Raw genomic sequence first — 25000 nt, forward strand, 5'->3', positions numbered from 1 at the left:
TGACTACAATTAAGATGAAAGAAAATACTAATTTGAAATATTAATAAAAACTATAATAGTATCTAAAATTTAAATATTTTAAAATTAAGATTTTTACTGTCATTTTCTCACTGAAAAATACTGTTTATTTCTCTTTCTCTCATACACTCAGATTTCTTCCATAAGAAATACATTTTAGATTTATATAACTATTGTAATTTACTAATTTATTGTAATGATATGGAATACACTAGCTAACTCTAAAGTAAGGGTTATCGTTGACTAAAACTAAATTGTAAAAAGTTGTTACTGAAATAAAAATAAATAAATATATTGGGGAAAAAAAACATATTTTATTTCTCATTTTTATTTAGTATAACTTTATGTAAATTAAGTTTTTTAGCTTTTTTTAACAAAAACATAAATAAAAATGAATAACATTTAAATATTAAAAAAAAAATACAAATGACAAAAACTAATGAAAGATTTACTAGAAATTAAGATAAAAAAAAAAACAAATTCTCTCACACACACTGCATTCTTCCCTGAGAATCACTGAGATGCTCCCAAAGGAGCGACGACAACAACATCAACAACAAGTGGCTGCACAGGAAATGATGTCATCATCCTTCACTCAGAGCGTGTGTGTGTGATGAGAGAGCAGAGAGAGAGAGAGTTTGTTTATAGACTGACTGGAGGAGCAGCGGATGTGGTTTGACCATCATGAGCTTCACCCACACCATCAGCACTGGAAACGCCTGAAACCAGAGCTTTCTGCTTCATGGCCATCATATTAGAAGACTTTTATACAAATATTGAACTAACATCTGTAAGCCTAAACAACACCCCCTTTCATCACCAGTGAGGCTGTAGACACCGGAGCAGTAAGGAAGCACTCAGGGAAGCTGATCTGTTCAAACACCTGCGAACAGGTAGAGCCAGAATCCAGATTTGACATCACAGATAAAAGACTCAACAGCACTGTTAAGAGCGAAATGAAAAGTAAATCTCCATTATGACGTCCATAGCTGAAAATATGACATTATTTACTAAACCAGGCATTCCCAAACTTTCTTTGTCATCGGTTCCAAAAAAACAGCATGCAATAATGCGGTCGTAAACCCCAAAATCCAATAAGGCAACTGTATTTAACAGGATGAAATGAAACGTCTTCGTCTAATCAAACAGACTTCATTAAGGATCAAACCTCATTCAGTGATTCGTCCCAGAAACGCCGCTGATTCGAGGTCACTGGGTCAATAAATGTCTGACTGAACTCCTGTCAGGTTTAAACTCACGTGCATTTGTGTGACATCAATGCTAGATCACCTGTTATTTCCAAAATAATCCATTCACCTGCAATGGAGTCACATGACAACGTTTATCATGGAGTGTGCGTGTATTATTTGGCAGTATTTCAGTGTTCATCACACAATCACATGAGCTCTGAACTTGTATAAACTAACGCTCACACCTTTATTTGAACACTGAACATCTTCCTACAGCACTTCCTGTTGTTCAGGACTGTTTGACGCTTTAGAATGTTATTATTAATAATAATAAGAGATAAATAAAGGTAATTAACGACTTCATTTCTCACTCTTTTGACTTTTTCTCTCAGAATTCTCAGTTTATGTCTCACAACTGTTTTTTTGTTTGTTTCTGTAACGAAGCAGAGTTGTGAGTTTATATCTTGCTCTTCTTATAAACAATGTCTAAACTGTGAGATAAAAGAAACTACCTAAAAACTACCTTTTAATATTTTCGTCCAGTAATATGAGCAACTTCAGTACTTTCCAGATGTCATTCTCAAACGGACGGAGATGTTTCTTTAGTTTTCACCAGGAATTCCTCTGTTAAACATGGTTATTAAATATTGTTTTGGCTTTGGCAAAGAATACCAGACCAATAACCAACCGACCTTGACCAGTTAAGATAAACTTCCTGTTTCAACAGGAAATGTAAACACGGGAAAGAAAACTGCACTTGTGCAACTATTTTACTTTAGCTTGTAAATATATATATATATGGCTTCTTTATCAACTGTTTACACTGAATGAGCTAAGACTTCAAACTCATTGCTATTATGAAGCTATTTTCACTATTAAACACGAGACTAAACAAAAACATTAAGCAAAAAGATCATTAGAGTCATTTACAGTAATTATAGACAGGGGTCTGTACAGATAAAATATATAAAACTACCTTTAAAAAAAAATAACGTTCTTTAAACAGTTTCTTGCTTTTATAATGGGATATCTTTGATCATTTGAACAGCGAGGGTTAAACGAAACTTCATCTGACCGTTAATGTCAACAGTGATTAGTTAATGCTGAACTAATGAGGAAGTTTAGCTGTTTACTGTAAACAGTCGGTGACAGAATTGATATAAAGAGAACCTTTAAACCTTCAGATAGTCACTGATAACAAACCAACGGTGAAGAATAAGTGAAAGTAGTCAGAATAACCTTTCTGTCTCGTCGAAGCCAACATTGGGCTTTCAGAAACTGAGGGAAAACCCGCTTCATTGTCGCTGTCACAGTCCATAACTTTGTCTCATCGATATAAAACATGATCATAAAGTACACCAATCTGTATTTCATCTGTCTGTTAGATTATCGTACAGAAGAATTGGCTGTACTCACCATACTGTAGACTTTATGATCATCATCCACCGTCCGAGCGCTCGCCACTGATACTGACTACAGACTCATGAATATTAATTACATCACGTGACGCGCGTCAAGCGGGGTTCACCGATTGGATAAACGCCTGAAGCTGGTGGGCGGGTGCTACGCAGATTGCCAATGAACGAGTCCGGCTGTGTTGAAGGGTTGGCGTAATGAATATTAATGAGGTTCATTGGACAGGGACGCCTCAGGATATCTATGAAAACGTCATTGCGTCGTAATGAATATTCATAAGATAGACCTTCGTAATAGTAGGATTTGTGATTTCTCCGGTTCAGTCGTTTTTTGGTTTGGTTCCAGTCTTTTAGCACAAGACATTTTGCTATATGTTGTTCGTTACTAGCCTACATAGAAAGCTAAAAAGTATTGAAGTCCTATTTCCTGATTGTTTGATATTTTTATAGGCCTATCTTATTTTCCACGAGTGTACAGAATGCAAATTTATAATGTTATTTTTTTCTTTGTCTATCTATTTTCTACATGCTTTATTGTATTGTATTATCTAGATTTAGTTAGTAACTTGTTTTAAGGGAATGGAATGGGGTTCATTGGAAGATTCAGTTGTTCATATTCCTTATAGAAATTAAAACTTTTCCAGGCCTTTTTTTACCCACAATTATAGAAAACCTGGAAAAAATATTTAGATGTAAGCCATTCACTGATCCTGAGGGATGTACAGAATGTCCTCTGGTTTCTTGAGCGAAACTGTGATGGATTAATATAATTACTGTTGAATCATATAAAATGCATCAGTCAAACCCTAAACATTCTCTTCCACCTGTTCTCACACATCTGAAATCTGACCATCCCTTCATGCACAGGAAATGAGTGTCTGTGTTCTTTATGACCTGAGCTCTTCGAATGCTACAAACACTCGAAAAACTGGTCCAACCAGAGCGTTGAGCTCATGAGAATCTGATGCACAGCAAGCCGGCAGATTCCAGACGTGCCTGGCCTCTTTAGAGCAGCGTGCCGTCTTCTAGAAGCCTCCAGGATTCTCTGGTTCTTGGAGCAGATCTCTGTGAGAAACTGGGCCAGGAAGGTCTCGCACATTTACAAACGATCTGCTTTCCCCCTGTGTGTGTTGAAGCGCTGCTGACCTGAGAGAGGACGCATGAGCTCAGAGCAGAGACTGAAGCAAGACCGGTTCTTCTTCATCTATGTCTTGAGTTTCAGTCTTGTGGCTGGTAAACAGAGCGGGTGGGTTAACAGACTGTGAGAGATCAGACAATGGAATGTTCTGGAATGTCCAGGAATGTCCTGACGTGGGCAAACAGAGCTATTGTTCATTGTTGTTCCCACAGCAATCAGTCTCCCACTGCTCCAACGGACATCAGCGAGTGTTTATCAGCTATCAGCAGACTGTGAATATACTCTTATGACATGTATAACACATATATGTCGTTGTGTGTGTGATCTGTAATGCTTGTACCCAGAGAAAGTTCTAAGAAATATGACGAGGTTCTCTGAAGTTATGAACAAACATTATTAGTATCAAGTAACATGATTCGAATGTTCGCTCTGTGTTATTAGAATGATTAGAATGTTCGTAATCAAAGTTGCTACTTGTTTTGAGAAAATTCTAATGTAACATTTCAATAATGTTTGCAAAAGGATATAATTGAATGTTTCCTTAAACAAACAAACAAAATGTCCAGATGACATTCAGAAAAAAATATATTCTTAGAACATATAAAACAAAAGGGAATTTGATTGTATCTATGTGCTAAGTCAGATTTTGCAGTAGTAATTACATAGAAATGGCATGTAACACATCGAATTAAATTTGATTGAAAGGCTGAAATTGTATGTTTTAAAGAGTGTACTCCAATGATCTTCTCTCCATCTTTGAAAAATACTTTTTTGGAGGATATACTGAAACTTTTAAGTTCAAAACACAGACATAGAGCCAATAAGTTTAATAAAAGACAAAAAAAATTATTCAACTTGGTTGGTTTTAATGGGTAAATATAGTTTAAATCATTAATAGTCACACTCCTTCAAGTCCGTTTGGGTCTGAAAAAGCTGTCCTGTTTGAAATCCGTGTTAATATCTGATCAAAAAACAGTCCAAACGTGTGTGTGTGTATGTGTGTGTGTGTGTGTGTGTGTGTGTGTGTGTGTGTGTGTGTGTATGACAGTGCGGTGAGTAGGAGGCAGTCAGGTGTGTCTGAGGTGAAACTTTTACACCCTGGGTTTGTCCCACATTAAAGCTCATGAATGAAGCTGGTTTGTGCGTCTAATATTTATCTAGACAGGAAACAAAATCCTGCAGCTGAAACAGAGGAAACAGTGCTAGATCCACACACCTGGCATGATTTGCATTGCAGTAAAAAACATTCATCACACTCCAAACAGGAGCTCATGGAGGTTTCTTTGATTTGTTTGCACATGTTCCAGTGTGCAAATCCAGAAATATTAACATGAATGTTTTCTGCCATTTAGTCACATGCAAATACCCTGTGGGCAATGCAAACAGAAATGCAGTTCCAATTTCTGTGCGTTGGTTCCACGTCTGCCATCCACACATTCCATCTACATCAGGTTTCAGCTGATTGCAGCAAGTTCAGGCTCAGAATTGCCTCCAGATTTGACCGCAGACGTCTGCATGAGCTGCTCTGCTCGGAAACTATGAGAACAATGTCAGATCGTAGAAAATACACTGTTCTAGGCTTGATTGCTTGAGGCCCAGTCCAGGGAGAAGATGATGATGATGATGATGATGATGATGATGATGTGGCTTTGATGTGTCTTTAGGTCATGCATGTTAGTTGCATGTGTAAATGTTTATTCCTGATAACCTGTGATTTGAAGAGTAGAGATACTAGTAAAGAAACCCAATCCTAACCTGCTTCTGAAGGACATCATCTCTCTCTCTCTCTCCTGTATCAGGTCATAAGGTCCTGCTGTGATGCAGATCTGGGTTCAGACGGGGTTAACAGCAAGCTGTGTTTAAAGCAAACTGTCAATCATCTGACTGATGTGGAACATTGTGTCCTACTGGCCTCAGGCAGAAACACTGGCAGCTCTTGTCCTGGAACATGCAGAGAAATCATCAATTCTAGCTACAGTAAAGTACGAGTGCACTGCCCAAAGGCTCTGTCAAATGCATAAAAGAGAATGCAGTGTCTGCATATGTTCATCACATAAAGTTCATGTGACTTTAGATGACTTGGAAGGTTATATGAACTCTTTTAATGATGATTTATATTTTAGTTTTGTCTATTTCTATTTTTTTGCCGGACAGTTCAAGTCCTTTCATCTTCACTGCGTGGAAAGACTGACTGTTGTTTTCTGCATCATTTCTTATTTGTTCATGTGGTTTTGAAAGGACAGAGCTAGTAAATGAATTTTTACTTACTAGTCAGCAGAAACTAGGTGATCAGTAACACTTGTTATTATTTTAATATGTGCTTCCATCTAGTGGTCAACATTAAAACCTATCTGTTTTTTTAAACTATTGTGAACATCAATGTGTTGTATGTATATATTAATAATAATAATAATAATAATAATAATAATAATAAATCTCTAATTTTCTTGTTCGCTTTGTTTTTATGTTTTTATTTGTATTGTTCAATGCCACAAGAACTATAGAACAATTGATCAACTTTATTACAATATTATTTAAAAGAATGCTGCCAGATTTCAGTGCATTAGAGACTCTTTCAAAGATTCAGTCAACAGAAATTATATTTTGGTGTTCACTTTGCGATTTTCCGATGATCGGTGTAATATTTATGCAATGAAGGAGGTGCAGAACCGGTATGACGTGGGTCTCTGTGTTGTGTCGTCATCGGCGGAGACGCGCAGCGCGGCCCCGTGAGAGCGCGCGCTCCGTGATGGATCAGATCAGCGCAGCGGGCGTCGCTTATAATCAGGATTTAACACACAAGGTAATCGTTATTGATCAGTCAATAAACCAACCGCTGAATGTTTGTCTCCTGCTGTTGATATTTCTCTCATCTGTCTGACGAGATCAGAATATTCAGTCATCTGCTTGCTTTTTTTTTGCTATTTTGTTTCATCTCTCTGTGTTTGTTTATTCATTATTCATTTCAAAGAAGATTCTTATCAAAGATTTTTTCCCAAGACTCTGTCACACAAAAGATTCAGTCTTGAATGAGTCAGAGCATCACTTGATGCTGATAATTACAGTGTGTTATGATATCTCATGATGCTGATTATATGATCTCTGATGATGCTGATTATAGCATGTTATGGTGTGATTATATGGTGTTATGTGATAATTACAAAATGTTATAATATGTGATGATGATGAATACGTTGTGGTACCTGATGCAAACTATCACAGTCTGTTATGACTTGTGATGGTGGTAATAACATCTGATCATCATATCTCTTTCTCATTAGGGTCAGGTTGCTCGCAGATTAGTGCTGCAGTGGTTAATGTACAGCGCACACACACACACACACACACACACACACATTAGAGGCATGTGTGTTTAGCCTTGGGTCTCTGGATGGGTTTGTTATTCTCTGTATTCGAGTGCCTGTTATATAACGAGAAGTCTTTGCTCTAAATAAAGACAGTCACAGTGGACTCATAGTAAAGCTAAAATATCTGTCTGAATGTTGAAACCATGCATTTTTCCCCTGATGACTGATGAAACCCACAGCGTGATAACTTCTTCCTGTTGGGGGAAGGGGTTGGGCTGTTGTCATGGCAACAGCACACCTCCATCAGCACCAGCACTTATCTGTGACTTCACACCGAGACACACTGATCATAAACGAGCATATAATAATGCACGCCGCTCATTTGTTCCTCTTCCCTCGTAGACCATCCTGGTGGGAGACAGTGGAGTGGGAAAGACGTCTCTGCTGGTTCAGTTCGATCAAGGCAAGTTTATCCCTGGATCGTTTTCTGCGACGGTGGGGATCGGATTCACGGTAATTCACCCTGTTAACGAGTAATATCAGCCGTTCACCGGTGGATGAGAGATGGATTGATAGATGTAAAGTCTTCTCTGTTGGCAGAATAAAGTCCTCGCAGTGGATGAGCAGAAGGTGAGATTACAGGTGAGTGATGCTGATTCTGTCTCTTGAAGCGGCTGATACAGGAGAGAAATCAGATCATTGTGTGAGCTTCTGTCTCAGATCTGGGATACGGCGGGACAGGAGAGGTTTCGGAGCGTCACACACGCGTACTACAGAGACGCTCAGGGTGAGAGACGATTCCCCCGCACACACACACACACACACACACACTTCTAATCGATGGCTGTTTTATTGCTGACCTCACAGCACTTCTCCTGCTCTATGACATCACCAGCAGATCCTCCTTCGACAACACACGGGTACAAACTCTTTTTGTTAATATTTGGAATTATATATATTTTTTTATATTTTTTATATTTATATATCTTTTTTTTTTTTTTTTTTTTATACATCTGAAAAATTTTTATTTCCCTAAAAGCTTAAGTTATTTTAATCCATCAAGTTAACCTAGTAAAACATTAAGGAAACTAGGCTTTTTTTTGGCTTTAATTTATCTAAAATCGTGGTTTGTGTTTATAACAGCTAGTATGTTGTTTATCTAACATCATTTAACTGATTATCATAACAAATATCTAACATCATTCCACTTAAGTTATCTGGATTATTAGATCTCTAGGGAGAGAATATTGGAGGCTTCTGATTGGCTGGATGTTTTGTTGTAGGCGTGGCTTACTGAGATCCATGAATATGCTCAGGATGATGTGGTCATCATGTTGCTTGGCAACAAGGTGAGAAGACTTTGAGCTTGGATCTTGTGTTACATAAGTCATAACTCAAGCGTGCAGTGTAAGTGTGTGTGTGTGTGTGTGTGTTCTCTACAGTCAGACATGGCCAGCGCTCGAGCCATCAGACGAGAGGAGGGAGAGAAACTGGCCAGAGTGAGTCTCAGTCTGTCATCATGGACGTCTGTTTTATTCCAGTGTTTCAGATCCGATCACGGACGGTTATGACGACTTTAGTTCCCATGGTCATGAAAATAATGGGGAGTTTTGTTAATAATGATCTCAAAAAGTCATGCAAAGCCTTAAATCTCTCTTATAATCCTTGTGACATGTGATCATGTGACACTGAAGACTGGAGGAATGATGCTGAAAATACAGCGGAGCATCACAGAAATAAATTACACTTTAACACAGATTTACACAGAAACAGATGTTTTACATTAGAATAATATTTCACTGTTTTTACTGTATTTTTGATCAAAGAAATGCAATAGATTAAAAAATAAAAATACAAAATCATAATTATTCCAAACTTTTGATCAGTTGTGGTGTGTGTTTATATATTACTGTATGTATATTATAAGATAGTACAGCTTAAACTAGTAAACAAATGTGGGTCAAATGTTGATTTGGGAAGCCAAATATTAAAACATGGTTTTGGCAGGAGTATGGAGTCATTTTCCTGGAGACCAGTGCCAAAACCGGACTCAACGTGGACGAGGCCTTTGTGACGGTGGCAAAGTGAGTTTCTCCCAGCATGCTTCAGAAAACTGAAGAGATTGTGATGTAATGCTGTGTCCTGCACAGAGAGCTGGTGAGATGCTCGGTCCAGCTGCCCATCGAGCCCAGGTTTGACCTTCAGGACGTGATGGAGCCGGAGAAAGAGTCTTCCAGCTGCTGCGGCTTCAGCTAGAAACTAGAAGACCAGAAACACTCCTGTCTCCACCAGCAGATGGAGCTGTGTGCACCTCATGTTCAGGGATGACTTGTTTTGTTTTTGTTCAGGGACAAATATTCTTGGACAAACCTCATCTAAGTCCTCATCTTGCCCACTGATTTATATTCATCTTTTTATAGATCAGTGCCAGTGATGTTTGAAGCACTGCACTGAAGCTTGACTGATTTTTTTGAGTAGCATGCAGACGGTATTCAAAAAGTAGGTGATTTAGGGGTAAAACATGCACTGGTGGAAGATCTACTATGATATAATGAATTATTTGTGATTTTATACGCTGCTTGTAATTTGTTCCAGAACACAGCTACTTTTAAATGACTCTGAAGGAAGGTTTTTTGCGGCAGAAAGCTGTTGTTTTGACATCTACCAGTTGCTGGAGTTGACCAGCCTAACCTTTCCCAGTGGTTATATGTTACACAATAAATGTCATATATATTAAATAGATTAATGTCACTAGAGTGCTTAATTTGCATTTTGTTGGTGTGTGTATGCTGCGTTTGAATCTCAGGATCTGGGAATATTATGCACCGACAGACGCTTTGAAAATATTGCAAATCTCTATGAAGAAAATATGCATTTATCTGCTAAGCTGATCAGAATGACTATTTGCATTGAATTTATAAATATAGTTTGGAAATGCATATTGAGAGAGTATGTATATCTATGCCTGTTTGTGTTTATATCAGACTTTATTATCACAAAAACTGATTTGTATTGCATCTGTTTTGCTGAAATCAGAACAGATGTCTTTGTGTCAGCTGTCCTCAGGACTTCTCCTGTGTTTTGACTGTAAAATGCTTTATAAAAGATCTGTTGTGTAAATCCTGAAGTATCTGTTTCTCATGGACGTGTGTTTTGTTATTAAAATGTTTTATATGCTTAGTTTGATTGTGCTTCTTTCACACATCAAAGAACATTCTTATTAAGAATTATCACTTTTTAGTCTTTTACTATGGATATGAAAAGTCTACACAGTCTGGTAAAATTGCTGTTTTTTGAGATTTAAACGAATAATTGTAATTTTTTGTCATCGTTAATGCAATATTATGACCAACACAATTTGCATAATAACAAACAAACAGAAACTTTTAAGAAAAAAAAAATATTTAAAATAATTTATATATAAACTATTATATATATATATATATATATATATATATATATATATATATATATATATATATATATATATATATATATATATATATATATATATATACACTCTAAAAAACGCTGGGTTGTTTTTTCAACCCAACTGCTGGGTTGAGGCCGTTGGATAGGACTTTGGGATGTTTTAACCCAAGTTTGGGTTGAAAATAACTATCTTTTTTAACCCAGCGGGGGTGGGTTGAGGACGCGGACGTGAAGGAGAGCACGCACGTCACGTCAAAATCGTACGTCTCTCCAGTGCGAGCAGCCGCCATTTTCTCAGCGTGATAGAAGCGAGAAGCGAGTGAAAGACTATGGTAAGTAACGTTAAGTATTCAAAATGTAAAGTTATCTTTTATTGTTTACCCGGTTGTATGAAAGGCGGAAGGTTTTATGAAAGGCGGAAACAAAGGAGCTTAACGTTATATAAAAAAAACGGACGCGGTTTTCGCCTCGGACACGGAGGTCTTAACTGCCTCATGTAACGTTACTGAACGGAGGATGTACTTTTAATATAACGTGTGAATGTATTTTGTCATATTTACATAAGATTTTACATTATCTGTTCTCTTTGAGGCGTTAACAGACGGTTATGGTCACGGTTACGCTCATGTGAATTTGTCTTTTTTTTTTCGCGGTTAAACTGAATGTATGTTTGTCTCCTAAAGGAAACGGCATTGTGTAGTAAAGACTAGCATAATTATTTAGAGGCTGTTGAAGTGGTAACTGTTAAAAGTATGTTTTACATGTAATGTTTCAGACTTGTCCAGCTCCTGTCTTCATTGTCCTCGCGCTGAGAGTTAAAGACACAGAAGCTGTTTGTGTGAGGAGTCACAGACCTGTGTGAGGATGAGGAGGAGGTGTTCTTCTGAAGAGAGGGACAGACGGTTTAAGGAGAGTAAAAGTCTCCGGTTACTATCGTAACCTCGGTTCCCTGAGAGGCGGGAACGAGACATTACGTCAGCTAAGACGTATATGGGAACTCTTCCCTTCTCCACTTTCACTGAAATCTTATTGGCTAACGCCAGCTGGGGACAGCTGGCCAATTGACGCGAAGCATGCAAATACTGGCGGGTAAGCGTGCAGTATAAAATACATGGGCGCGAAAATTACGTCAGAATCACGACTGAACGCTAGCACAGCTGATCAAACAGCGACCACGGCGGCTAACGTAATGTCTCGTTCCCGCCTCTCAGGGAACCGAGGTTACGATAGTAACCGGAGACGTTCCCTCTCGAGGCGGTAACTCAACATTACGTCAGCTAAGACGTATATGGGAACTGTATAAAATCCCGCCGTGAGAGCAGTGAAGATAAGCCCTGAACGGAGTCAATCACCCTCACACAAGCAGTACAGTTCTAGCCAATGGCCGTGTCGCTAAGAGTGCTTTCATCTGATAGGAGGAACTAGGCCAATGAGACATCTGCTCCGACCCTAACAAAATATGCATAACTTCAAGCAATATATCGAAATCTGCACTAACCAGGGCAGACACAAAGCAATAAGCACTCAAGCATTAGAGTTAAACAGAGTCGACGGCGTTTGCGGTGACTGCTGCATAAACCATTTAAACCATAACACAGAGTTAGCAGCCATGGTAACTACTGTATAGCTGGTATAACAGCTTTAATGAATAAAACTTAACTCACCGAAAAACATGTGACGCTACAGAGGGTACATCCAGCTTGTAAAACCTGGCTATTGTGTTCTGGGAAGACCAGCCAGCAGCAAAACATAAATACTGGACAGACATACCTCTAGACCAGGCCCATCAGGAAGCATTTATAATGTCCTCGCAGAATGAGCTCTGATGTTGAGGGGGTAATCCTTCCCCTGGCATTTGATAGCGTCCACGATCCAGTGAGAAAGTCTCTGTTAGAAACAGCACGTCCCTTATTACATCCACCAAGCACACGAACAGCTGGTCCGACTGACGAAAGGCGGCCGAGCAATTCATATACATCCGTAAAACCCTAACAGGGGCCCGGCGCTCTGAGTATCAGCGTCGCGCGAGGCTGACGGCTCAACAGATAAGGCGGGCAGGGAAACAAAACGGTGTATTGAGTGACTTCGAAACGAAATCCGGTCTCGGCCGGAGAGTGACATTACAGTCGCCAGGCCCGAAACCAATGAAATATCGTTCACCAAACACTCACGAAATTCTCCAAGGCACTTCGCTGAGGCGAGAGCAAGAGGCAAGGCAGTCTTCAGGGAAGCTCCTTAACCGCAATCGAAGCTAATGGCTCGAACGGTAATAAGAGATAGAGCCCTCAAAACTAGAGCGAAATCGCACGGCGGCACGGAGGGCGGCCATGAAGTACACAATCTACTTGCTCCCCTGAGAAAACTGAATACCAGAGCGTGCTTACCGATCGTTTAACGTTACCCGTAACCGGGGAACGAAAGCGGCAATAGCGGTCACATACACCTTCAGCGTGGATGGTTTCAAACTCCCGCTATCCAACTGTGCTGTAGAAAGCGCAAAACATCCGACACGGAACAGGTCCCCGGGTCAATATAAATGTTCTCGCACCATTTTGTGAAAACTCACCACTTCTGCGCGTAGCAGCGAATGTTTGATGATGCTCGCGTCTCAGTAAGTGTGTTTAGCACTCGTCAGTGCAGAGAGTCCCGCTCATTAGGGTCCCCGCAGCGGCCACACATGAAGGTTCCACAGCTCGGGGCTGGGGTGCTATATTGTGCCATTCGCCTGAGACAGCAGGTCCTGCTTGAGGGGGATTCGCCATGGGGGAGCCATCAGTAACTCTCTCAGGTCCGCGAACCAGGGCTGATTCGGCCAGTTCGGAGCCACGAGTATAACTGATGCTTTCTCCTCCCTGATTTTGCACAACACAGGCAGAATCTTCACAGGAGGGAATGTGTAAGCCTGGCTTCCGGCCAGCGCGATGTCAGAGCATCTCCCAGCAGGGGGGAGTGAGATAGCAAACGTGTTCTCGCTCGTGGCAAACAAATCCACTTCCTCCCTCCCAAATCATTAGATCTGATCTTGGGTGAAGCCAACATCTCCTTGAGGAATCCCGTTCCTCAAAAGCATGCTCACTCCACGGTTCAAAGTACCGGGGATGTGCGACGCTCCTATGGAGATTAAGTGTCGGTCCGCCCACAACAGGAAACTCGCTGCCTGTTTGAATAGAGCTCTGGAGCGCACGCCGCCCTGGCGATTTATGTACGAGACCACAGACGTGTTGTCGGTTTGAATCAGTACATGTTTCCGCTCCAATCTCGACCGAAAGGCTTGCAGGGATATTAGGACACCGCTTCCATTATTCCAAACGGTTTATGTGTCACCTTCTCTGTGACTCCGACCACAGGCCCAGACGCACTGCTCCCCGGCCTAGATCGCGTTCGCAGAGAAAAGAACTCCTGGGCTGAACATATCCGGGCTGTTCCACGGTCTCAGAGTGCTGACGCAACTGTGAATGACCGTAAGTGCTTGTGGACCGAAGACCACGCCCTCGGCGGAACTCGAGTTACAGCCAAAACTGTAGCGGCCGCAATGTAGCAGACCCAGATGGCACACTGAAGAAGCCGCCGCCATCAGTCCCAGAAGCCTCTGAAATTCCCTCAGTGCAAACGACCTGCCCAGTCAGAAACAGCGCAGAGTCGATGAAATGCTCTAGAGAGAGATGGGCTTGTATCGCCATCGAGTCCAAACATATTCCCAGATATGTTACAGTCCGACTCGTAAAAACACGCTCTTCTGCTTATTCACACGCAGTCCCAGCGTATCCAAATGGCGAAGCATTGTTTCCACGTGACTGATAGCACATCTCTTGAGTGGGCTAAAATCAGCCAATCGTCCAGATAATTCAACATGCGCATTCCGCTCGATCTGAGGGGAAATTTTGCTCTATCGCTCTCTCTCGAGCAGACTGAGAACTTCCTGTCGCAGAACAGGACGGTTTTGGGGCAAAGTCAGTGACGGGACCACGCCATTGAAGCGGGGAGGTCTGCGTTTGAAATGGACAGAATATCCGTCGTGAATTATTCCCAGTATCCACGGTGAAACGCCCGGGATAGCCCTCTTACCGTCCATGAGATGACACGGCGGACGCGTTACCACTACAGCCACTGATGGCTTATTTTAATTAGGGCCCCGCCCCCGCGAGGCTGGAAGCACTGGCGGGAGGGCGGGCGCGTCGCTAAATGGTGTGACACTCTTGCGCCATCATGAGGCAATTATAATCATGGACTGTGGCTCTGCGCTGTTTGAGACAGGGCGAGTGACACAACGTTGGGTGCAAGAATTTGTATATATGCTTTTTTAGTACAATTTTTACTCACAAAAACATCATTTAAACACATATAGCAATCGTCACCCATAGTGATGTGGGGGACATGATGCATGCGTCTTTGTGGTGTTGGCACTCTCGCTCCTTCGCGAGGCCATTATAATAATAGGTTGTGGCTCTGCACTGTTCTGAGACAGGGCGAGTGACACAGAGATGAGTGTAAGAGGAAGTAAAGCTCTTTTGTTGATTGTAACATGCTTTTATTGTGGAACTCACACAAACAGCATTCAAACAGACATATAGCAATCGTCGCCCGAAGAAACATGGGGGACATGATGCATCTGAACATTGAGGGTGACACCGTGTTCATGTGGTGTTGGCACTCTCGCGAGGCCAGTATAATCATGGGTTGTGGCTCTGCACTGTTCTGAGACAGGGCGAGTGACACAGAGATGAGTGTAAGAGGAAGTAAAGCTCTTTCGCTAATTGTATACCTGCTTTTATTGTGGAACTCACACAAACAGCATTCAAACAGACATAGCAATCGTCGCCCGAAGGAAATGGGGGATATGATGCATATGAACATGGCGCTTGGGGGCGGGGCCTCCCGCTCAGTCACTCTTTCACCGTCAGGGAGACGGCTCGTATGGCGCGCTGGGTCTCTCGCAGCGCGGGGTCCTCAACTGACCCTGACGTTACCTTCCAGGCTCTTACCACTGCTGGTTTCGGCAGAAACGAGCGTCCGGTTCAGAGAGGGGTGCCACTGCGGGTTATTTTAGCTGGTTTTAGAGCCTGGCCAGGTGCATAAGAATCTCGCAGAAGAAGACTGGGGTGAGCGACGGGGTATCACATGGCTCATACTTTGGCGCGCTTTCTGCGTCTCTGAGAATAGCTCCATGACGTCACCAAAGAGGCCGGAGGGAGCAACTGGAACGTTTAGGAGCGGCCTACGGTCCGCGTCTTTCAGGACAGCTAGGGTAAGCCATAGGTGCCTGTAAAGATGACCATGAGCTCCGTGAAACAGCTGAGCAGAGCGCTTAATAGCAATCAGCGCGAGATCAGTTGCCGCGTGCAGATCCTGATGACGTCAGCGCTACTGTGCCGCCGTTTGCCTGAAACACCTTGAGTATTGCCCTGGCAAAGAGCAGAAGCTGCACTCGCTCTTTCTAGACTGTGGTCCGGACCAAAAGCAGAGGGAGACGAGCACAGGTGTGTGGTAACAGTCTCCTAGACGGGGGGGGGGGGGGGGCAGGGTTTCCGTCCACGTGCGTGATATGGCCTTCGTAGCAGAAGGCCATAGCAGAGTGGGTGCGCGCCGATTGGGGTGCAGCCCACGATTTCACCACGAGCTCTTGCATGCTTAAATGCCATCTGGTAGCAGCTCGACTGGAGGAGCCACGAGTCTAGTTACCTATCACAGGTTCGTCATGTGCGTTGCAAGCGAGACTCAGCTCCGTGACGACCTTTCCGAAGACCCTGACGAGCTTCTCCTGGAGGTCTCAGGGCCCTCTTGGTCGGGGCGGTCCCACTGAGAGGCCCAAACCTTTTTCGACGTCGAAGCGACATGAAGTCGTTTTCCTCGCCAGCTCCGAAGAGGACGCGGAAGCTATAGTCCACCACGCCGACGTCAAACTCGTCTTCGGGCGGTGGAGGGCCCACCAGCGGCTCGCTGGCGGCAGTGGGCCTCATTCCCGCCGTCCTCCGAGCCACTCTGGCTCTGAGGGCGCGCACTGGCAGTTTTTCTCGGTACAGTGGGCGCAAGTGTTGTCCGTGTGAGAATCCCATAGCAGGTCACACAGAACTGGTGAAGGTCCGAATCTAGCATTAGCAGCCATCGGATGCGGAGAGGAAAAACAGGGTGAGTAGTCCTCTATTGCAACTTCCACGATGACTAAGATAAGACTTCTAGCGTGAAGAAAGAGATTCTGACGTAATTTTCGCGCCCATGTATTTTATACTGCACGCTTACCCGCCAGTATTTGCATGCTTCGCGTCAATTGGCCAGCTGTCCCCAGCTGGCGTTAGCCAATAAGATTTCAGTGAAAGTGGAGAAGGGAAGAGTTCCCATATACGTCTTAGCTGACGTAATGTTGAGTTACCGCCTCGAGAGGGAACTTCAGAATAACATCAAGTTATCTTTATTTTTACTAAGACTAAAATAATGTGTGTGTTTTTTTAGATGTTGAAATCCAGAGACAAGATAACTTCATTCTTTTGAGACTGATGTAAGTTAAATTATAATTACTTTTTTTTTTTTTAGAAAATTAATGTTTCTGTTGTGTCCTGCCTGTCAACTTCACATGTTGATGCAAAAACAGTGTGATTTTATATATATATGTATGTATATGTTAATATTTTTATTGAAACCATTGATGCCCCTCTTTGCAGAACTCAAACTAACTGCAGTTAAGGACACACAAGTCTGCTTGTGTGAGGAGGTGGTTTTCTCAGCTTCTTCTGAAGAGAGGGAAAGATCGTTTAAGGCAAGTAAACTTCATAATTTCATGTTATCAGTTGTTGTGTTTTACTAAGAGTAAAATAATGTTTGTTTTTTGTTTTTGTAGATGTTAAAAGCAAGAGACATGGGAGAGCATCATTCCCTTGAGATTTTATGTAAGTTATTTTTAGAAAATAAATTTTTTTGTTGTCTCCTGCCAGTTTACTTCACATTTTGATGCAACAACAGTGTGATTACGTGCTCATTTCATTAAGACCATTGATGTCTGTGTTTTTTATTGCAGAACTCAAACCAACTTTGGAGTTGTCTGATTTGGAGAGTCATTATTCTTGGTCTGCGCTCTTAGAGGTAAAGTTCACACAAAAAATCATTTACTTGCCCTCAAGTCATTCCAAACCTATAAGACTTTTGTCTGTCTTTACAACATAAATTAATATATTTTTAGTTTTCTCATAATATTTGTTAATCCATTTATAGTTTAGATAATCTGTATTTTCAAGCTTCATAAATATAGAGTTATTGTAGAAGTAAATTCTGATATTTATATATGAATACATCTTAAATTATATGATAGCAAACATGTATGTTCAAAATAAAATATTGGTCTCCCAGACCAGCAATGGAGGACACAAAAAGAGAATATTAAATATATTCATATGTTTTCCAAAAAATGAACAGGGTTTGTATGGGTCTGGAAAAACATGAGGAGAGTAAATTATGAACATTTTAATTATTTGGTGAACTAATGGTTTGAAGAGCAGCCCTCCACGTACATGAATATTGTGAGGTATGTGAATGTCATGTCTGTTTTAATGTTTCAGTAAAGAAGCTTTCTGAAAGCAATATTTATTCAAACAATATCGCATGTCCTCACACTAGTGCTGCCATTATAGACTTCATGAGAGCTGTGGTGGACTGAGACATTAAACAACCGCACAAAGTGTTGAAACTTTAAAACCGATTATTTACCTATCCTTACGGATGTGAATACACCTCTACCTGAAAATGGATAGTTTAATTAAATGTTTAATTTTTTCAAATGTGTTTCTCTTAGGCCACTGATGAAGAGCAGGCGGTGACTGGGATGAATGCTGGTCAGAGAGGAGAACCTTCTTTCCCCTAAACAGCAGTGGTTTTAAAGGAGGACGCTGCCCTGGATGATGTAGAAGATGTCACATGCTGTGCTGATGGGGTTTCTTCATGATTACATCAGTTATGCTAAAGAGATCATGAAAATTGACCGTGATGCATGATCTGTATTCATGGACTATGAAACAAACTGTAAGTGTATAATTTGTTAAAAAAAAAAAGTTAAATGCTTTTTCTGCGTTGTTTAGTAGAAGAGTTTACACTCTGTCATTCATACACCTGCTAACATTCTTTCACACACACACACACACACACACATGCGTCTGTTGAAGGTTATAATATCAAAGTTAATGTTGTGATTTATTTGTGTACTGTCATGCCAGAATAGTTGGAAAAAAAACTAATTGTAAATTTGTTGTATGTGTTTTCGTATATTTTTATACAATTGAACAAAGTCCAATTTGATCTTAAGTTATATTCATCAAATGTTCAATGCTTTGTTTATGAACTCTGTAGCTGTTAATGCCATCCTTTTCTGCATTTCTTCTAACATGTTATTTTTTGACTTTTCTCTTGTTTTTAATAAATATTTTCCTTTTGGTAATTATTATTTGTGTGTAAAAGTGATATTTAAAATGAACAACATTTGTAGGTTTAATGCCTAGCTCAATTTGGGTTAATTTTAACGTAGAAATGCATTGTTTCCCCACATGGCTGCACTCTGCGAGTTTATGTTCTGCCAGCAGGAGGCGCTAAGAGCGGGAGAGGTAGGTTTCTCCGGTATCGGCTGCAGAGCGGTGCTGAGCAATCAAACGCTGCCTTATCAAGCACATGCGAAATGATATCGAACATTTTCTAAATACAGTAGTTTTCCTTCTGAAATACAGTGATAAAAAAAACACCCGCTCTGTTTTTTTAAACCCTGCAATATAGTCATTTTAAACCATAAAAAAGGCAACCCAGCAGGCTGGGTTAAATATGATAACCCAACTGGTTGGGTTAAAACAACCCAGCGCTGGGTTCGTCCCTTTTTGACCCAGCGCTGGGTTGTCAAAATAACCCAAATTGGGTTGTTTTCAACCCAGCAGTTTTTAGAGTGTATATATATATATATATATATATATATATATATATATATAGACATATAACAGTTTTTAACACTACCTTAACTTTTGAACGGAAAAATCAATCATTTGTTAAATTATTTTAATTTAATACGTAGTTCGCGGAAAGCGCTTAATTTTGGAAGTGCAGCGCATTCTTTCACCACGCGGTGTCGCCAAAGTCATAATTCAGAGCTCATTGCCTATAATCCCATTAGTTTCTATATGAACCATAGAGTTATCTTTCATAAATAAGAAGAATCAATAAAAGAAGATCTAGCTACCTGTCTAATTGCTTATCAGACCTATGATTTAATTCCTCATAAATGGAGTCTAAATGTTGTGAAACAATCCAGCTTTCAGAACAATAGAGCGTCGGTCATGAATGTCTCAGTAAGAGCAGAGCAATTGTTCTGGGCTTCTGCTGCTGTGATTTCCCGCTCATCTGATGCTGTTCATCAGACTCTTGTGTGAACAATAGTGTTTCCTCACGGCGGCGGGTCACCATGTCTCACATCTGTAACGGATATGTGTGTGAAGAGCAGGAACAGCAGCAGGCCGAGCTGTATTGTGTGTTTCTGCTGACTCTCACCTCTGAGGTCAGTGATCTCACACATATACACACACACACACACACACACACACACACATACACACACACTCATACTTATAAACACACACACACACACACACTCACACACACTCATACTCATAAACACACACACACACACACTCATACTCATAAACACACACACACACACACACTCATACTCATAAACACACACACACACACACACAGTCATTCAGACAGAAATGGTTCATCAGATGGTTAAACTGAGTATTTCTGGTCATTTTTAAGTACAATGATGGTCATACAGAAAATAAATACCATTATACCATAATACCAAGGGTTTTTGTTTTTTGTTAGTGACGCTGATTTATATGTTGCTAATGATATTTTGGTATTAATCGACAATGATTGTAAAGAAGACCTTAGGCACCAGGTCCGTACGGTGTTATAATGTCGGTTCTGCATAAAGAAGCTTTTGTCTCACTGTCAAAGAAATATTAGGATCTATAGAAGAAACTCAGGCTGTATGCTATCATTTTGATCATTTTGTTTATGTATTTATATATACTTTAAGAGGATGGGTAGCCTATTTTATTTTTGCACCTGTTTTCTATTTTTTTTTGCTTATGTATTTAGGTAATTGGTTTTTGGCAACATTTTTTTATTTTACTTATTTATAGAACAGGTATTTTAAGTAAGTGATTTTTGTATCTGATTTCTCCATGTCTATTTACTTTTTATCTGATTTACGTATAAGGATAGCCTATATATGGATATAAGTATGTATTCATTCATTATTTAAAATGATTTGATGTAAGTGTTTTTTTTGGAATTATTTTTGGTTTGTTTGGCAATGTATGAACCCTCGGATTTTCCCTCCTGTCTTCATCGTAGTGTTCTTTATACAATTGAAAACGCACACGTGCATGTGTCGTGCTCACAGACTGACAAGGACGCCACGTGTCATCCTCACCACTTCCTGTCCGACTTTTACTGCTTCCTGTGTCTGAACATTAAACTCTCTCGCCGTCTCCAGCTGACCAGTTTCAGCTCAATTCATATTAAGGTTATTAATATTCAAAACAACGTGTATCGTACCAGCCAATCGGGTAGGTGAATCGGCCGTCGCGTCATTAATATTCATGAGGCTCGTAGACAGCGAGTCCGATCGAATCGATTCATTCGAAGCTCATCTAAAGACCGAGCCGAGTCTCTATCAGTCTGAAGGCTGTGTTTGCACGGCGTTTATTTTGGAGTTAACTGTGTTCTCTGTCAATCCTCTGATTAGATTAGTGGGTGTGATGAAGTTGGCTTGGTTTACTCATCACGATCAATAGTTCACCTTTGAAACTCTGCATACATGTGAAAGAATAGCTTATCGTGTTAGAAAAACCTCCTGATTTGTTTAGGTAGTGCCCTAATTTGAGCTCACCCGCAGAGATCTGGCGACTGACAGGCCTCGACCTTGAGATGCTTCCCTGGAGTCTGAACTCAAGTGCTGCTGGACACACACACACACACACACACACACACACACACACACACACACAATGCATGCTAGAAACAACAAGGGTTTGACTGCCAGAGAATGCAAGAACTGAAAAAATACCTTTAATGCAATGGAAATCACTTTGGATGAAAGCATCTGCCAAATGCATGATTGTAAATATGCACTTACAGATTGTGCATATTGTTTTAAAATCTTGTTTCTCTGTTGATGGCCATTCGAAGGAGCCAGCTGGATTTTAAGAATGTAATTTTGGATTTATCACTTTCAAAGTGACTGATGAAGTGATACTGCTGACCACAGATGACCAGTATAGAGCGAGATATATTCATATATTCAGAAACTGTCTGGCCTACAGCCTTTACATTTCACATCAATCTTTGACCACAGCTGTCATTATCATTTTCACTTACATTTAAGGATGTTTATTAGTGAAAGATGTTTATTGTATAACAGTCTCAGATCTGCTTTTTGATGATATCTCTGCTGTTATTCTCTGCATGATGCTAAAGGATCACATGATGGAAAAAGATTAATATTTTTTTCAATGTACACTAAAGTTCTAATTTACACCCCCAAAAAATGAAGGATTTAATTTTAAACAATTTTTAAAGTGCAAGTAAATTTCACAAATTATAACAAAGAACCAGCAAGTAACATTGAATTAAACATGATATTTTGAAGTAGTAAGTCTGAAATTGTCTTTTCTCATAAAACGTACTTGAAAAATAAATTTCACAGTGCACCTTATTCCTGTGGTTTGGCGCTAAAGACCAGTTATTAGTATTTTTATAAAGTTTCTCGTGCTTTCTGGAATTATTTGCTGTTTTCGTCCCATGGTCACGTGACACAAACAGAAATACATTTATTTTTCTCTAAATAAATGAATAAAATTGGTGCATCTTGTTCACTCAGAAAATGCTAGTAAATTTAACAAATAAATACAAAGTAATGTCAAGTAACACATTGAGTTAAACATAAACATAAAAAATGAAACATGCTCCAATAATCCTGGTTTTATTTACAACTTTGAGAGGGGTGCAGAGTGAACAGTCACATGACATTAACGCCTCAGCTGATTGGCTCAGAAAGTCCCATGGCTCTGTCCCTGTTTCCAGCGGGTCCTGCTCCAGCCGAGCAGCAGCCATTGACACGAATGAAGCTGCTCTCTAATGAAGAATTCCTCGTTTATTTCTTTTAATTACCCACATGTTGCATCAGTCCGAAAAGGAAATTTATCAGATGATTAAAACGGGTCCAATTGTCTGTTCTGCTTTTCTGTGTTGTGTCATTAAGTGCCCATATATCTGCACTGACAATGCACTATATGCAGCCACACACACACACACACACACACACACACTCGCAGACAGACGGATCACTTCTCTGAACGCTCTCTGTTTGAGTGTGCAACGATGTACCTCTCCTCCGTTCTGAAATGACCGTGTCTTGGCTGAATGCTCTCAGCTCATTTAGAAAGCAGAAGTGAAACGCTCCCCTCTTTCCAAATCCCTCACACTCTACAAAAAGCTGTAGTTGAACGAGACAGCGAGCGATCTGTCGTCCTGTGATAGAGCGTGTTTTCATACACACAGACATATGCGGCGGCTGATAGCAGCTCCTGTGGGTGTTCTCCTCCGATGCGTCGCTCTCTCTCTGCAATCTGATCACACAACGAAGCCCTAAACAAACTACGACTGAAAGGAAGTGATAAACAGAGTTTCCTGTAGAGCTCTGCCTATGATAACAGCTCTCATGGAAGCAGTGTGAGTCAAGGTTCTTCAAATGAAAGGCTTTTTCTTCGGCCGCAACAATAGAGCGGTTCGTCTGTGGACAGAGACAACAATAAAAACACACTCCACACTCCTGATGAGTAACATTCATGCAGGAAACACCAATGCTGGGTTGGGGGTAATCAGATTATGCTTTAAGTCATGCATTACTTTTAAATTAATTGCACTTTTTCAGATAACTATTGCAAGTTACTTTGTTTTGACATTTATTGATTGACAGCTCTTGAGAGGCTGTTCTTTCAGCTTGAGGCTTATTAATTTCACTCTTAAAGGGCCTTTTCATTTGCTAAAAGTATAACTTTTGGGGGTTATATATATAATAATAATAATAAGCAACCCTTATGAAAAAGACGTTTATTCAAGTGTGCTATTAGTATACTTCTTTTAATCTACAAATAGGAACGTATCTTTTAGTTTACTTTTTATGTACTTCTCAGAAATGGGCTTTATGTACTCCTCAGAAAAATACTTTTTAAGTATACTTGACTTATACTTACAAAAATTCCAAATTTATTTGAGCTGTACTCCTAGAATCTGTGTTTTCATTGTTATACTGTAGAGGGCGCTAGTACACAGAATTTCCCAAAAAAACACAAGTGAAGAAAAATAAAGAAACAGCAGATACTAACACATGTAATCTAGTAGTTTACTGAGACTATACTTCAAATATATATATATACTGTATAAACTGCATTGAAACTAATTGCAAACTGGTCATGATTTTATTGGTTGTTAGTAAATTTGTCATCATCCTGATAATCATGATGCAAAAATACTTTGCTACTGTTTTTTTAACCACTAGATACCATAGTATAAAATATCATTAATGAAAAAAAAATATTAAATATTTTTAATTTGATTATTCTCAGATTTATTTTTTTACAACACAGTAAATAATAATTAAAATTAATAATATAAATCATATTAATAATATGTAATGTTTAATATATTAAATAATATATTTACAGATTTATTGACAATATAATAAATAATTATAATTAAAATATATAGATAGATGGATGGATAGATGTCAATGCTGAGAGTTCTCTTCTGTTTCCACCTGGTTTGACCTTTGACCTCCAGCAGCGTCCTTCAGTCTCCTGGAGTGCTGCTTCTGCTCGTTCGTTGCATAAGAAACAGAACAGAAATAACATGAGGTCAGCAGACAGACGCTCGGATCCTTCTGCGTCTCAGACGTCGAGCCTCTGTTAAGAAAACAGCGCAAGCTTCAGCAGTTCAGAAGAATTCATGTGAGATCAGACGATCATCGGCGCGTGACTGGAGCACAGGTGAATGACTGCTGATTTCAGATCACATCGCAGAGTGTTAGAACTCGTGATCATTAACTTCAGTTTAAGTCAGTGGCGTTTGCATGCAAAAATACACAGCTCAAGAGTTTAAACAGAACTTATCAGTCGTTTCAAAATAAACAGAGAGCTGGGATTGTAAGTGCACGCTTGTTTTTATTACTAAAACAAATATTGATTTAAATATTGATTTATCACTTATTCATTCATAACACATAAATACAGTAAGTAATAGTTATATAAATATATATGCATAATAATTATTAGCACATATATAATTACAACCAATAGAATTATTAGGGTTAAATAAATCCCTGTGTATGCTTCTGATACAAACACAAGACTATTATTCTGTTTGACCTCTATAGATGAGTTTCAAAAGTCTTCATGTTGCTCATGTTTA

At 40.0% G+C, this 25000-nt stretch overlaps 1 protein-coding gene and 1 long non-coding RNA gene across 2 annotated transcripts in view; one reads left to right on the forward strand and one right to left on the reverse strand.

The window, feature by feature from the left end:
• Nucleotides 1-6399: 6399 nt before the first annotated feature.
• LOC113055889 (ras-related protein Rab-37-like) lies at nucleotides 6400-10231 on the forward strand. The gene is made up of 9 exons (XM_026222268.1): nucleotides 6400-6564; nucleotides 7472-7582; nucleotides 7670-7711; nucleotides 7790-7856; nucleotides 7937-7989; nucleotides 8353-8418; nucleotides 8512-8568; nucleotides 9077-9153; nucleotides 9220-10231. The coding sequence occupies exons 1-9, from the start codon at nucleotides 6436-6438 to the stop codon at nucleotides 9323-9325; spliced, it is 708 nt and encodes a 235-aa protein (XP_026078053.1). The 5' UTR covers nucleotides 6400-6435; the 3' UTR covers nucleotides 9326-10231.
• Nucleotides 10232-22498: 12267 nt separating this feature from the next.
• Nucleotides 22499-25000, reverse strand: part of LOC113055892 (uncharacterized) — a 2812-nt gene continuing 310 nt past the window's right edge. The window contains exons 2-3 of the long non-coding RNA XR_003277607.1: nucleotides 24351-24495; nucleotides 22499-23324 (exon numbers count right to left, since the gene is read on the reverse strand). This is a non-coding gene — a long non-coding RNA (uncharacterized LOC113055892). The remainder of the gene's footprint in view (nucleotides 23325-24350; nucleotides 24496-25000) is intronic.

Source organism: Carassius auratus, chromosome 37 (assembly GCF_003368295.1).
Source record: "Carassius auratus strain Wakin chromosome 37, ASM336829v1, whole genome shotgun sequence".
Lineage (NCBI taxonomy): Eukaryota > Metazoa > Chordata > Actinopteri > Cypriniformes > Cyprinidae > Carassius > Carassius auratus.